General features: G+C 51.1%; 1 protein-coding gene across 2 annotated transcripts in view; it reads right to left on the minus strand.

The window, feature by feature from the left end:
- Nucleotides 1-11,553, minus strand: part of agt (angiotensinogen) — a 28,449-nt gene extending 16,896 nt beyond the window's left edge. Inside the window, exons 1-2 of one of the 2 annotated variants that reach the window (XM_085996766.1) lie at nt 11,459-11,553; nt 6,079-6,862 (exon numbers count right to left, since the gene is read on the minus strand). In XM_085996766.1, coding sequence (XP_085852892.1) covers nt 6,079-6,838 — 760 coding nt within the window. In that variant the 5' untranslated portion in view covers nt 6,839-6,862; nt 11,459-11,553. Of the gene's footprint in view, nt 1-6,078; nt 6,863-11,337; nt 11,420-11,458 lie in introns of those variants that run through there. The other variant, XM_085996767.1, reaches the window with a different exon arrangement.
- Nucleotides 11,554-15,341: the final 3,788 nt, after the last annotated feature.

The raw sequence follows: 15,341 nt of genomic DNA on the forward strand, positions 1-15,341 counted from the left end.
TTCAGAATTGTGCCCTGTATCCTCCCCTTTTTTGAACAAGGGTGTAACATTTGCAATCCTCCAGTCCTCTGGCACCACCCCTGTATCTAAGGAGGATTGGAAGATTGTGGCCAGCATTTCCGCAATTTCTACCCTTACTTCCCTCAGTAACCTAGGATGCATCCCATCCAGACCAGGTGACTTATCCACTTTAAGTACTGCCAGCCTATCTCATACCTACTCTTTATCTATTTTTATCTCATCTAGTAACCCGACAACCTCCTCATTTACCATAGCTTCGGCAAAGTCCTCTTCCTTGGTAAACACTGATGCAAAGTATTCATTCAGTATCTTTGCCTCCACCAACAGATCTCCATTTTGGTCCCTAATCGGCCCTGAAGTGTTTCCTGACATCACCCCTGAACAGCCTAGCTCTAATTTTAAGGTTCTGCCCCCTTGTTCTGGACTCCCCCACCAGAGGAAATAGTTTCTCTCTATCTACCCTATCAACTCTTTTAATCATCTTAAACACTGCAGGCACGGCAGGGGTTTCTGCTCGGTTGCGCTGGTTTTCTCAGCGCAAATCGGCCAGAATCGGCCAAACCAGAGCTAAAGATCGCGGGATTTTAAGGGCGAATTACGTCCAGTGCAAATCGAGCTTCCGCGATCTTTTGCACTGGTTTATAAAACACCGCGCCGGAAGTGGGCCCCGCCCACAAAACTGACCATGCCCCCAGGATGAATTAGTCACCATTGTGATTTTCCACTAATTGCGCCTGTTTGCAGGACTCCGAGGAGGCTCTTAAATGAAGCTTTTTTTTTAGATGGAAGGACACCAATAGGCACATTTTAAAAGCTTTTAAATTTATTTTTGTTAATTTTCTAAGGCACTGACAACTGTACCCCAATGTAACTAGTAAATGGTTCTGTTGTGGCGGAGCCACCAAAGGACTCAGAGCGGTTGTACATAATTCCTTTAACAGCAATGTAGTTACTGTCTGTGCCTGAACCTTTAATTACACTGTTTGACTGTACAATGCCTAGTTACCTTTACAGCACGGTTTCAACGTGATGACGTCATGCCGTTAGTCACGTGATGCCCCAATGGCGGGAAGAACATGATGACGTCATGACGTCAGTCTCCTGATCAGAGAATCAGTCCTCGTGGAGCCCTCAAGGAGAGTAGACCTGTTATTGATGTGTTCTAGCAGTTTCCAGTTTAAACTCGTTTGATTTCATTAAAGTTCATTAAATTAATTACCTGAGTCAAACTCAGTCTTTTTGATAGGAACCTCCGTTCCTACATTGGTGACCCCGACTTCTACGAATGATTTTCGTGGAAGATTCGACATGGACACGCACGCCGTCACGCTGAAATTGCCACAGTTCTGGGAGCAACAACCAGACGCCTGGTTCATCCAGGCTGAAGCCCAGTTTGCCATTCGGAACATCAACGCGGATCAGACCCATTATTATTACGTGGTCTCCGCCCTCGACAGCGCAACTGCATCACGGATCATCAGCCTCATCGATAGTCCTCCTACTGACAGCAAGTATGATGCAATTAAGGCGCGGTTGCTTCAGGTTTTCGGGCTATCAAAGTCGGAGCGTGCTCCCTGGCTCATCACGCTGCCCGGCCTCTGGGACTCCAAACTGTCCGAGCTCATGAGCCAAATGCTCACGCTCTTGGGTGCTGAACCGGAATATTTCATCTTCCGGGAGCTTTTCCTCTATCAACTGCCTGAACAGGTTCAGGCTGCCCTGGCCAGCTCCGACATTACTGACTGCGCCAAGCTTGCGGCCGAAGCCGATAAGATTTTCACGGTTACCCAGCAGTGCTGCGTGGCCATGAGGCGCCCACCCTCCACAGATGCGGTCCCGGTTTCTCCTACAGCGGGCTGGTGCTCCTACCACACCCGTTTTGGCGCGAAAGCACAATGCTGCCGTTCCCCCTGCAGTTTTTTGCCAAAACAAAAAACAAGAAGGCGCAGGCGGCATCCCTGGTGACGGATGACCAAGTCTAACGGGCGTTCCGCGGTGGCAATGGCCGTCGGTTCTACGGGGAAACTCCTCTATATCACCGATTCCCTCTCGGGCCGCCGTTTACTTTGTGACACCGGGGCGCAGTGTAGCATTCTACCTGCGTCGAAGCTCGACATGCAGACTGGGAACCTCGGGTTTTTCCCTCGTAGCGGCTAATGGCGCAGCTATTCGAACGTTCCGAAAGCGGCGGGTCGAAGTCTGTTTCGGCGGTCAGCGCTTCTTTTGGGATTTTGTCACGGCTGCAGTCTCTCAGCCTGTCCTAGGGGCAGATTTTCTGTGTGCCAACAGCCTACTAGTTGATGTCCGACACCGCCGGCTGATCAACGCGGCCACCTTCCACTCGATTCCGTGCTTCCACGGTACCTCCGTGGTGCGTTCCATTGCCTGTGCTTTCCCTCCTCCAGATGACTTCACGTGGCTCCTCGGGGAGTTTCTGGACCTGACAAGGCCCACCTTTTCCTCTTCGGCGACGAAACATGGTGTTGAACATCACACCACCACTACTGGCTCCCCGGTTTATGCGCGGGCTAGAAGGCTCGAACCCGGCAAGCTTGCAGCTGCGAAGGTGGAGTTCGCCACAATGGAGCGGCTCGGCATCATTAGGCGATCGAAGAGTCCCTGGTCTTCGCCTCTCCACATCGTGCCGAAACCAGGCGGCGGCTGGCGGCCACGCAGTGACTACCGACGCCTCAATGACGCTACCACTCCGGACCGGTACCCGATCCCGCATATCCAGGACTTCTCGGCCTACTTGGTGGGAAATACCATCTTCTCTAAAGTCGACCTCGTCCGTGGATATCACCAGGTTCCAGTGCACCCACAAGACGTCCCGAAAACTGCAATCATCACCCCTTTTGACCTCTTTGAGTTCCTGCGGATGCCGTTTGGCTTAAAGAACGCAGCACAGGCGTTCCAGCGTTTAATGGACTCCGTTCTTCGAGACCTGCGTTTCCTTTTTGTCTACCTTGATGACATACTCATCGCCAGTGCCAGCAAGGAGGAGCACATCTCCCATTTGCGTTCCCTCTTTACGCGCCTCAGCCAACACGGTTTAATCATCAACCCGGCCAAGTGCCAGTTCGGCCTGCAACAAATCGACTTCCTGGGACATCGCATAACAGCGGACGGCGCCGTCCTTTTGGCTACGAAGGTTGAGGCGGTTACTTCTTTCCCGCGGCCGTCGACAGTCAAGGCCTTGCAGGAGTTCCTGGGGATGGTCAACTTCTACCACCGTTTCATCCCCAAGACGGCTCAACTCATGCAACCTTTGTTCGGGGCCCTCAAGGGCAAGTCCGGTAAAGACCCAATCAGCTGGACGGCTGAAATGATCCAGGCATTCGGCGACACCAAGAACGCTTTGGCCAACGCAACCATGCTGGCGCACCCACTTCCAGGTGCTACTATCGCCCTTACCACCGACGCGTCAGACTACGCCATCGGTGCGGTGCAAGAACAATGGGTCAACGGCACGTGGCAACCGCTGGCGTTTTTCAGCCGTCAATTGCGAACAAATGAAAAAAAGTACAGCACCTTCGATAGGGAACTACTGGCCCGTTTCCTCGCAATTCACCATTTCCGGTTTTTATTGGAGGGGCGCCCCTTCACGGCTTTTGTCGACCACAAACCCCTTACGTTCGCCATGGCCAAAACCACCGAACCGTGGTCCACTCGTTAACAACGTCACTTGACGTTCATTTCCGAATTTACCATGGACATGCAACATGTGTCTGGTAAGGACAACCTGGTGGCAGATTGCCTCTCCCGTGCGACGGTCCACGCGGTGCACCTGGGAATCGACTACGCCCTCATGGCGGCAGATCAGGTTTCGGATTCGGAGGTCCAATCATATCGAACCGTTCCCTCTAGCTTCCAAGCGACCGACATTGTCTTCCAGGCCGCAGGTGCCACGCTCCTTTGCGACGTTTCCATGGGAGTTCCTCATCCCATAGTGCCAGTCGCATGGCGCCGGAGGGTTTTTGATGCCATACACGGGTTGTCGCACCCAGGGATGAAGGTTTCGCAACGGCTTCTGTCAGCCAAGTTCGTCTGGAAAGTTATGCATATCGATGTCCGTGACCGGGCTAATACCTGCGTCGTATGCCAGAAGGCCAAAGTCCAGCATCATGTCAAGGCTCCAGTGGCTGCGTTCACTGTTCCGGAGCGTCGTTTCGACCACGTGCATGTGGACCTCGTGGGGCTTCCGCCTTCTCGGTTATACTCATCTCCTCACCGTAGCGGACCGCACCACTAGGTGGCCAGAGGCAATTCCTTTGGTTTCCACCACGTCGGCAGACATCGCTAGAGCTTTCATATCCTGTTGGGTCGCCCGTTTCGGGGTACCGGCGGACATCTCCTCTGACCGCGGGCCACAATTTTCCTCGGATCTTTGGAACGCCTATCATCCGCAGGTAAACGGCCTTTGCGAGCGATTCCACAGGTCGCTTAAAGCCTCTCTTCGGGCCAGTCTTCAAGGTGCAGGATGGGTGGACAGACTCCCATGGGTCCTGTTGGGTCTCCGTAAGGCGCCCAAAGACGATCTACAATCGTCTTCGGCTGAACTCGTCTATGGCCAGCCGCTCCGTGTACCAGGAGATTTCCTCCCTTCTACCACAGAGCCATGGTCCACCTCCCGGCAACTCGTTCGCCACCAAGAAGCGGCCAGATGCTTTGCCCCGATACCTACGTCCAATCACCAGTTTGCAGACCTCCGACGTGCCACCGGGACTGAAGAATGTGGAGTATGTCTTCATCCGACACGACGCTCACCGGGATCCGCTCAAGCCCCCTTACACTGGTCCTTTCCGCGTCATCGAACCGGGAGACACATCCTTTTTGGTCGACGTCGGAGGGAAACTGGATCACATCTCGGTGGACCGCTTGAAGCCGGCTCACCTGGACCTGAACCATCCTGTCGTAGTCGCTCAACCACCCAAATGTGGCCGACCGCCCGTTGCCGCTGCACCTGATCAACCAAAGCCGCCTGACAACCCAACTGCGCTCGCCGCGCCTGCTCAGCCGCCACCGACTGCCAACTCGTCCACCGGTCGTCAATTTCCTCTACCAGGGTATCGAAGTCGATCGGACAGGCTCATCAGGCCTCCTCCTCCGCCTCACCTTTTCTGTTAAAGACAATTCTGGGGGGGCGCATGTGGCGGAGCCACCAAAGGACTCAGAGCGGTTGTACATAATTCCTTTAACAGCAAAGGTCTGTGCCTGTACCTTTAATTACACTGTTTGACTGTACAATGTCTAGTTACCTTTCAGTCCTCGTGGAGCCCTCAAGGAGAGTAGACCTGTTATTGATGTGTTCTAGCAGTTTCCAGTTTAAACTCGTTTGATTTCATTAAAGTTCATTAAATTAATTACCTGAGCCAAACTCAGTCTTTTTGATAGGAACCTCCATTCCTACACACTATAGTTTTAAAAGTCATTTGTAGTTATTTAAAATCCAGTTACTCACAGGTGGTGGACTAGACACTGATTAAAAATGCTTATTTCTTGTGATAAACCCATTTTCAGCTGTATTAATCAATCTGCACCAAGTTATCACTCTTAATTATATCAAGGAATAATTTTTAATGCAAATTGTTTTTAAAACTACATTGTAAAATGCTGCCCAATTGCGCTGGTTCATGGCAGATTTTGTGTTTGGTGATATGCAAATGAGTTTGAACGGAAACTTGACAAAAAAAACACTTCTCAAAAGTAGTGCAATTTGCGTCTGGATCGCCGATTGTGCACAAAGCGGAAACTCTTGTCCCTCAATTAGATCACCCCTTAATCTTCTATACTCGAGGGAATGCAAGCCATGTCTGTGCAACCTGTCCTCATAATTTAACCCTTTTAGCCCCGGTATCATTCTGGTGAATCTCACAACACAACTCAAAACCAACCAGGGATTGAAATCAACCCTCTAACCAGGCCTGAAGTGAAGCGAAGCTTCCTCAGGTTTTCCCCCATGGATTTGGTATTTGTTGGGAATATGGGATGTTTTCTGATGAGCCATTTCACTCCCTTGATATTTTAATGGCTTCTTCTCATTGACACGGCTCTTACCTTTGAAGTGAATGTAACTGGCCAACACCAGGGTGGTGTTGGGGCTCAGGCCCCTCACCAGCTTGCCGACCCTGCCAGCGGTCGCGTTGCGGATGAGGCTGTTGATTGACTGTTCGGCCATGTGAGGCTGGCTGAAGTCGATGGCTCTCAGCTGCACACCGGGGTAAAACCGCCGAAGCCCCCGGGCAAAGGCCCAGCGGAGCTGCAGATCCTTCTGGAAAACCATCCAGGTGCCGGTGGACAGGGAGCCCCCCTGCCCAGCAAGGACATCCCGATTGAGCAGCCTGATGTGCCGTTGCATGTCCTGGGAACGCCCTCCGCCTCCACACCCGTTGTCCAAGAAGCCCAGGATGTTGTGGAAGGTTTGGGCAGTGGGGCCCCCAGCCCCCAGATACAGAGCAGCCAGGCACCCGTGCAGGTGCATGGGGGAGAGCAGCGTGACCCCCGGCCCCTCCAGTGGGCTCCAGTCAGCAAACCAGCTGGTGGCCAGAGTGGCCTGGAGCTGGGATAAGAAGTGACGTTTGCTGGGGTTCGGCTCCACCTCCTCTTCCTTGCCCTGCCACCTCCCCCAAGACCCGCTGACTCGGCTCAGATCATCATCTCCAATCAGCTCGGGCAGGAAGCTGCCCTCTTGGTCCATCTGCTCCTGGGACCCTGTTTGGTTGCAGGCAACCAGACTGAAAGGGTGAACATAGGGCCGGTTCGATCCCCCTGGTTCCAGGAGTGCCCCCATCCAGAGCAGCGAGAGGATCCACTTCATGCTCAGCCACTTCTCAACCCAACACTGGAATCAGAGAGGGAGGACAACCATCAGTTAGACAACTCGCTACCTTACTTTGATTTATATCTCACCTTTAACATTGTAAAGATGTCCCAAGGCATTTCACAGGAGCGTAATCAAACAACATTTGACACCGAGCCACATAGAGGTATTGGGACAAGCTTGGTCAAAGAGGTAGATTTTAAGGAGCATCTTAAAGGAGGAGAGAGAGGTGGAGAGGTTTTCGGGAGGGAATTCCAGAGCTTAAGGCCCAGGCAGCTGAAGGCACGGTAGCCAATGGTGGGGTGAAGGAAATCGGGGATGAGCTGGAGGCCAGAATTAGAGGAGCGCAGAGATCTCGGAGGGTTGTAGGGCTGGCAGAGATAGGGAGGGGCGAGGCTATGGAGGGATTGGAACAGGAGGATGAATATTTTAAATTCAAGGCATGGCCAGATCGGGAGCCAATGGGAGCGAACACAGCACAACAATCCCCCGCCCCTCCAGCTGCTGGAAACGTTGGGAGCTCGCGAAGGAAACCTAAGAAGGATATCATCGTACCGTAGAATGACACAGCACAGAAGGAGACCATTCAGCCCACCGTGCCTGTGCCGGCTCTTTGAAAGAGCTATCGAATTAGTCCCACTCCCCTGCTCTTTCCCCATAGCCCTGCAAATGTTTCCTTTTCAAGGATTTATCAAATTCACTTTTGAAAGTTACTCTTGAATCTGCTTCCACCACCCTTTCAGGCAGTGCATTCCAGATCACAACAACTTGCTGCGCAAAAAAAATTCTCCTCATCTCCCCTCTTCTGCCAGTGACGTTAAATCTGTGTCCTCTGGTTACTGACCTGCCTGCCAGTGGAAACACTTCATCCCCATTTACTTTATCAAAACTCCTCATGATTTCGAAATATCCTTTTGACATCGGATGTTGTTTTCGTATCTTCACAGTCTCCCGTTGGAGAATAATGTGAAGTATTGGGAGGATTCACAGGCTGATTAACAGTCTGACAGGGTGGCGTTGTTATTGTTTTTGTATCTCCACACTCTCCAGTTGGGTTGTGGGAGCCCATAGAACCCTTTGTGTGTGTGTAGATTTGCAGGCTCATTAACAGTCTGAGAGGCTGCAATGTGAACGCTCCTTCAATGGCCATAACCATCTTTATCCCAGCGATAGGAGGTTAGTCCTATACAGTGGGAGGGATTTATGGGCTCTCACAACCCAAATGTTGAGGGGGGGGGGGGGAAACCCACACCCGCCTGACGCTACTATCCTGCTGGATGTCAACCCAGAAGTCAGTGCTGGAGCTCTCCACTCTCCGGGACGGGGTTCGAACCCTGCACCTTCTGACTCTGAGCCGGAGCTCCAGTCTCCACTCTCCGGAGTAGGGATCAGACCCTGCACCTTCTGACTCAGAGCCGGAGCTCCAGTCTCCACTTTCCAGGACAGGGATCGAACCCTGCACCTTCTGACTCAGAGCCAGAGCTCCGGTCTCCACTCCGGAGTGGGGATCGAACCCTGCACCATTTGACTCAGAGCCGAAGCTCCGGTCTCCACTCTCCGGGATGGGGATAGAACCCTGCACCTTCTGACTCAGAGCCGGAGCAGTACCCATGGATTGGAGGGTAGCTAATGTTACCCCACTATTCAAAAAAAGGTGGTAGAGAGAAAAAGGGGAATTACAGACCGGTAAGCCTGACATCGGTAGTGGGGAAAATGCTAGAGTCCATTATAAAAGATGTAATAGCAGAGCACTTGGAAAACAGTGACAGGATCGGACAAAGTCAACATGGATTTACAAAAGGTAAATCATGCTTGACTAATCTACTGGAATTTTTTGAGGATGTAACTGGTAAAATAGATAAGGGAGAACTAGTGGATGTGGTGTATTTGGACTTTCAGAAGGCTTTCGATAGGGTCCTGCATAAGAGATTGGCGTGTAAAGTTAAGGCACATGGGATTGGGGGCAAGGTATTGACTTGGATAGAGAACTGGTTGGCGGACAGAAAGCAAAGAGTTGGAATAAACTGGTCTTTTTCCGAGTGGCATGCAGTGACTAGTGGGGTACCGCAGGGATCGGTCCTTGGACCCCAGCTATTCACAATATATATTAATGATCTAGACAAGGGAACTAGATGTAATATCTCCAAATTTGCAGACAACACAAAGCTGGGTGGGCGTGTGTGCTGTGAGGAGGATGCCGAGAAACTCCAGGATGATTTGGACAGGTTGGGTGATTGGGCAAATGGCAGATGCAATATAACGTGGATAAATGTGAGTTTATCCACTTTGGTGGCAAAAACAGGAAGGCAGATTATTATCTGAATAGCAATAGATTGGGAGAAGGGGAAGTGCAACGAGACCTGGGTGTCCTTGTGCACCAGTCGCTGAAGGTAAGCATACAGGTGCAGCAGGCGGTTAAGAAGGCAAATGGTATGTTGGCCTTCGTAGCGAGAGGGTTTGAGTACAGGAACAAGGATGTCTTGCTGCAGTTGTACAGGGCCTTGGTGAGACCACATCTTGAGTATTGTGTGCAGTTTGGTCGCCTTATCTGAGGAAGGATGTTCTTGCCATGGAAGGAGTTCAGCGAAGATTCACCAGGCTAATACCTGGGATGGCAGGAATGATGTACTAGGAGAGATTGGGTCGATTGGGCTTATACTCGCTGGAGTTTAGAAGAATGAGAGGGAATCTCATTGTCCAGTCCTGTCAGAATTTTATAACTTTCAGACGAGATGCAGGAAGGATGTTCCCGATGGTCGGGGAGTCCAAAACCAGGGGTCACAGTCTAAGGATAAGGGGTAAGCCATTTAGGACAGAAATGAGGAGGAATTTCTTCACCCAGAGAGTGGTGAACCTGTGGAATTCTCTACCACAGAAGGCCGTAGAGGCCAATTCATTAAATATATTCAAGGAGGAATTGGATATATTTCTTAAGGCTAAAGGGATCAAGGGATATGGGGAGAAAGCAGGGACAGGGTACTGAGTTTGGATGATCAGCCATGATCGCATTGAATGGCAGAGCAGGCTTGAGGGGCCGAATGGCCTATACCTGCTCCTATCTTTTATGTTTCTATGTTTCTCCACTCTCCGGGACTATCCAGGAGTGGGGATTGAACCCTGCACCTTCTGACTCGGAGCCGGAGCTCCAGCATCCACTCTCCGGGACGGGGATCGAACCCTGCACCTTCTGACTCAGACCTGGAGCTCCAGTCTCCACTCTCCGGGACGGGGATCGAACTCTGCACCTTCTGACTCAGAGCCAGAGCTCCAGTCTCCACTCTCCGGAGCGGGGATCAAACCCTGCACCATCTGACTCAGAGCCGGAGCTCCGGTCTCCACTCTCCGGGACGGGGATCGAACCCTGCACCTTCTGACTCAGAGCCAGAGCTCCAGTCTCCACTCTCCGGAGCGGGGATCAAACCCTGCACCATCTGACTCAGAGCCGGAGCTCCGGTCTCCACTCTCCGGGACGGGGATCGAACCCTGCACCTTCTGACTCAGAGCCGGAGCTCCGGTCTCCACTCTCCGAGCCTGTCCAGAGCGGGGATCAAACCCTGCACCTTCTGACTCAGACCTGGAGTTCCGGTCTCCACTCTCCGGAGCGGGGATCGAACCCTGCACCTTCTGACTCAGAGCCGGAGCGCCGGTCTCCACTCTCCGGAGCGGGGATCGAACCCTGCACCTTCTGACTCCGAGCCGGAGCTCCGGTCTCCACTCTCCGGGACTGTCCGGAGTGAGGATCGGACCCTGCACCTTCTGACTCAGACCCGGAGCTCCGGTCTCCACTCTCCGGGACTATCCGGAGCGGGGATCGGACCCTGCACCTTCTGACTCAGAGCCGGAGCTCCAGTCTCCACTCTCCGGAGCGGGGATCGAACCCTGCACCTTCTGACTCAGACCCGGAGCTCCGGTCTCCACTCCCCGGAACGGGGATCGGACCCTGCACCTTCTGACTCAGACCCGGAACTCCAGGCTCCACTCCCCGGAGCGGGGATCGGACCCTGCACCATCTGTCTCGGAGCCGGAGCTCCGGTCTCCACTCTCCGGAGCGGGGATCGAACCCTGCACCTTCTGACTCAGACCCGGAGCTCCAGTTTCCACCCTCCGGGACTATCCGGAGCGGGGATCGGTCCCTGCACCTTCTGACTCAGAGCCGGAGCTCCAGTCTCCACTCTCCGGAGCGGGGATCGAACCCTGCACCTTCTGACTCAGACCCGGAGCTCCGGTCTCCACTCCCCGGAACGGGGATCGAACCCTGCACCTTCTGACTCAGACCCGGAGTTCCGGTCTCCACTCTCCGGGACAGGGATTGAACCCTGCACCTTCTGACTCAGAGGCAGGATTGCTACCAGAAAAGCTTGTTCCTTTGGTGCCGGATAGACTGCAATTTGCAGCAGTCAAGGTTGACCAGTGTCCGGATTAGTCCGTTCCACAACAGGTTGAATGGTCCACGTCTCCATTTACTGATTACAAAACTGACAAATAAAATGGCTCACTTATATTCAATATGTCCCACTGGAAGTTCTCTGGTTGTTGCTGACAACAGAACCACCCACTGACTTGAGGACGACTGTATCTGTCGACTCAGATTAGTTTTGCGCTCCGAGATTCACTTACCTTTTCTGAAATATTCTGCTTTGATTCGACTATTCCAGGCACATCTCTTATAAAATGTTATTTTTTTCCTGCTCAGTTAATTATTAACGAGTCGGCTGTCCATGATAAACAACACCGTTTGCTTACGTTCGAATTCCTGATTGGTCACTAAATATCATGACAGTTCTTGAGGGTCATCCTCTTAACCGCGGTACTGCTGGAATGATAGAATTCTTTCTTTCTTGTAAGGAGAGGGCTTGCATTTATATCATGCCTTTCATGACCTCAGGACATCCCAAAGCGCTTTATAGCCAATGAAGTACTTTTTGAAGTGTGATCACTGTTGTAATGTACGAAACGCGGCAGCCAAAAATTGTGCACAGCAAGCTCCCACAAACAGCAATGAAATAATGACCAGATAATCTGTTTTAGTGATGTTGATTGAGGGATAAATATTGGCCAGGACACTGGGGATAACTTCCCTACTCCTCTTTGAAATAGTGCCTGGGATCTTTTACGTCCATCTGAGAGGGCAGACGGGGCCTCGATTTAATGTCACATTGAAGGTATGGCAACACACAGGGAACTGTGACCAGAACCTAATTAGGGATACAGTGAAAATTGATAAAAAGATGAGTCCGAGATAAAGGTGTTAACCATCTTCCAATCTCTGCTCACCAGGACTGTCTGGAGTGGGGATCGAACCCTGCACTCAGAGGTGGGATTGCCACCAATGAGCCAAAGGTTTGCTTCCAAAATTAGGGCATTACATGTTTTTTTTTCTTTTATGACTTTAATATTAGTCAATTCAAAATCATTGTCAATTCCCTACTATTTCCCCACATTTAAAAAGTACTTGGATGTGCACTTGGGATGATGTAACCTGCAGGGCTACGGACCAAGAGCTGGGAAGTGGGATTAGGCTGGATAGCTCTTTGTTGGCCAGTGTGGACACGATGGGCCGAAATGGCCTCCTTCCGTGCTGTAACTTTCTATGATATTGTAGCGGTTCGTGTAGATCGCCACTAAATAAGAGAGTTTGACTTCGACGAACTATAAATAAGTTGTTTATTTACAGGAACAGGCTAATTACAGCAGGTAAGATAGCAGGTAAGATGGCTGACTATAGGAGCACCGTGGTATAGGTCTTGTCCCAGCAGAGACTCCACGAGGACTGAGTTCGCAGTCCTGTGGCGAGCATGATGATGTCATCACGCTCTGCTGTGTCTTCTTTGGGCGCCACGTGACCGCATCGTGACATCAGCATGTTCGCGTGTGCTTAGGCGGTCACATGACCTGCGCCGTTGCGTCGGTGCCTCTTCCCGGTATGGAGGCTGGCCGTTGAGGCCGAGATCGCGAGGCTGGGCTGTGCCGGTGCTTGCCGTGGGAGCGGAAGATCGCGTCGCTCCCGTCGGCTGGCCGATGTGGCCGAAGACGCAGTAGGCCGGGCTGTGCCGGCGGCCGTCATGGAAGGCCGAGTCGGGCCGGCGGCCGCCGCACGCACGTCACGTCATACATGACGTGACGTCAACATGTTAGGGTGCATCTTAAAGGGGCAACGGCCCCAACAGGTAAGTTATACATACAGTAAGGTAAGTTAAAGGGAATTATGTATATCTTTATGTAAGGGACAACCGGTGGTACCGCCACAATACTATAATTAAAGTGGTAGCTTTTTCCCCCTGCTGGTCACAACATACTTTGCCAGAAGCAGGGAGATCAGATGCTTTGATCTGTGAATCAGCCAGCCATTCCCAATCCGAGTCGGATTGTGCCTCACTTGGGGATGTGAAGTTTGAATGAGGGTGTGAAACAGTTGCTTGTCAATTGGCTGCATGATTTGGAAGCAGTACTGAGGGAGTGCTGCACTGTCTGAGGTGCCGTCTTTCAAATGAGACGTTAAACCGAGGCCCCGTCTGCCCTCTCAGGTGGACGTTAAAGATCCCATGGCACTATTTCGAAGAAGAGCAGGGGAGTTCTCCCCAGTGTCCTGGGCCAATATTTATCCATCAACCAACATCACAAACAGATGATCTGGTCATTATCTCATTGCTGTTCGTGGGAGCTTGCTGTGCGCAAATTGGCTGCTGCTTTTCCTACATTCTTGTGAAATCAGCACTGCAGCAGACTTTGGAACCTCCTTGGCTGTACTGACAAGTGAGGTTAGAATTTTGTCCTTCCAAGAGTTTTGCTATATGCTCACTGCAAAATGTAGCTTCCACCCATGCTTCCTGCGAAGCAAAACTCAACCGTATTGACTAGGGATAGAGTGCAGCAAGGTCAACTATCCACCCCTGTATCATAGGGTGTTCACCAGAAATAGTACGGGAGAGAAAGAAAGGAAGGAAGGAAAGAAAGAATGAATGAATGAATGGTTTCGAGGTGTTCAGGACAAAGCAGTTTCACAGAAACTGCAGCAGTGTCTCCTGCATTACAAGGCACTCCCAAATCTGAAGGGCCACAGCAATTTGTTCTGCTTGTCCGGTTCAGCTAGTTTTTATTTCCCAATGACGCTACATGCTGTGTGTAAAATATGATCTAAGCCCCTCCCTACTACACCCTGTTTCTGAATCATTCCTGGATGTGCTGGATTCCCTTTGGCCTTGAAGCTGTGTTGTGATATAATAGCATATACTCACGCAATGCCTTTGCATCGAATTCTCCCATCATCTGTGTTAATAGAGGCATTAACTCGCTTATTTAAAAACAGGCTAACACCTCTGCTAAAGCAGTGGGAAAAGGAATTTCATATAAACACAACATCATTTCAAGGCCAGTATCTCTACATATTACAGAGTCTGTCAGACACACACCCTGAGGGTATAGGAAATATCTTGGAGTCACGGAATCACAGAAACCCCACAGTGCAGATAGAGGCCATTTCGGCCCATCGAGCCTGCACCGACACATATCCCACCCGATCCCCGTAACCCCTACACCAACGCATATCCCACCCTACCCCTGTAACCCCTGTATATGGGGACATGTCTTAGGGCATTGAGTTTGTGAGCCCATGCTCTGATCCCATGGAGAGAGGTCCGGTGAAGTTGCAGGGCATTCTGTGGTTGGGACTGGATTAGTGGCTGATCTGAGAATGTTTGGTGACAGGGAGGCAAGGGGGCAGCAAGAGGCAGCTCTCAGACTTGGAGTGGAAGAAGCCCATGAGTTCCTCATTCTTGGCACCAGAGGTGAAGATGGAAGGCGAAGGGGAGGAATGTTGAAGGAGACGGTTTGTGATGAAGAAAATTAGTTTGGAGTGGCCTTACCCTCCAGGGTGACCTTGGAGTAGAGAGAGGATTTGGCAGCACAGAAGGTGAGGTCAGATTGTTTGAGGTAATCAACAACAACTTGCATTTATAATAGCGCCTTTAACATAGTAAAACATCCCAAGATGCTTCACAGGAGTGTAATTAGACAAAAAGATTGACACTGAGCCACATAAGATATTAGGACAGGTGACCAAAAGTTTGGTGAAAGAGGTAGGTTTTAAGGAGCATGTTAAAGGAGGAAAGAGAGGTAGAGAGGAGGAGACGTTTAGGGAGGGAATTCCAGAGTTTAGGGCCTAGAGAGCTAGTAGTGGACCGATTAAAATCAAGAATGCATATTTGGCCAGAATTGGAGGAGCACAGAGATTTCGGAGGGTTGTAGGGCTGGAGGAGGTTACAGAGGTAGGGAGGGATGAGGCCATGGAGGGATTTGAACACACGGTTGAAAATTTTAAGTTCGAGACACAGTAATGCCAATCTCATAAATCATGAGACAAACTCTTAAAAATCATGAGATTTGGTAAGAAATCATGAGTTGCTTTTTTTTCAAACATAAACCAATATAGATTGACAGTTTGTTTACAAATCCTACCTGTTATCACCACATTACTATGTTTGGGTATTCCTCTTGAGTTTCG

Source organism: Somniosus microcephalus, chromosome 9 (genome assembly GCF_052327205.1).
Source record: "Somniosus microcephalus isolate GS21.2 chromosome 9, FLI_Smic_1.0, whole genome shotgun sequence".
Taxonomy (NCBI): domain Eukaryota; kingdom Metazoa; phylum Chordata; class Chondrichthyes; order Squaliformes; family Somniosidae; genus Somniosus; species Somniosus microcephalus.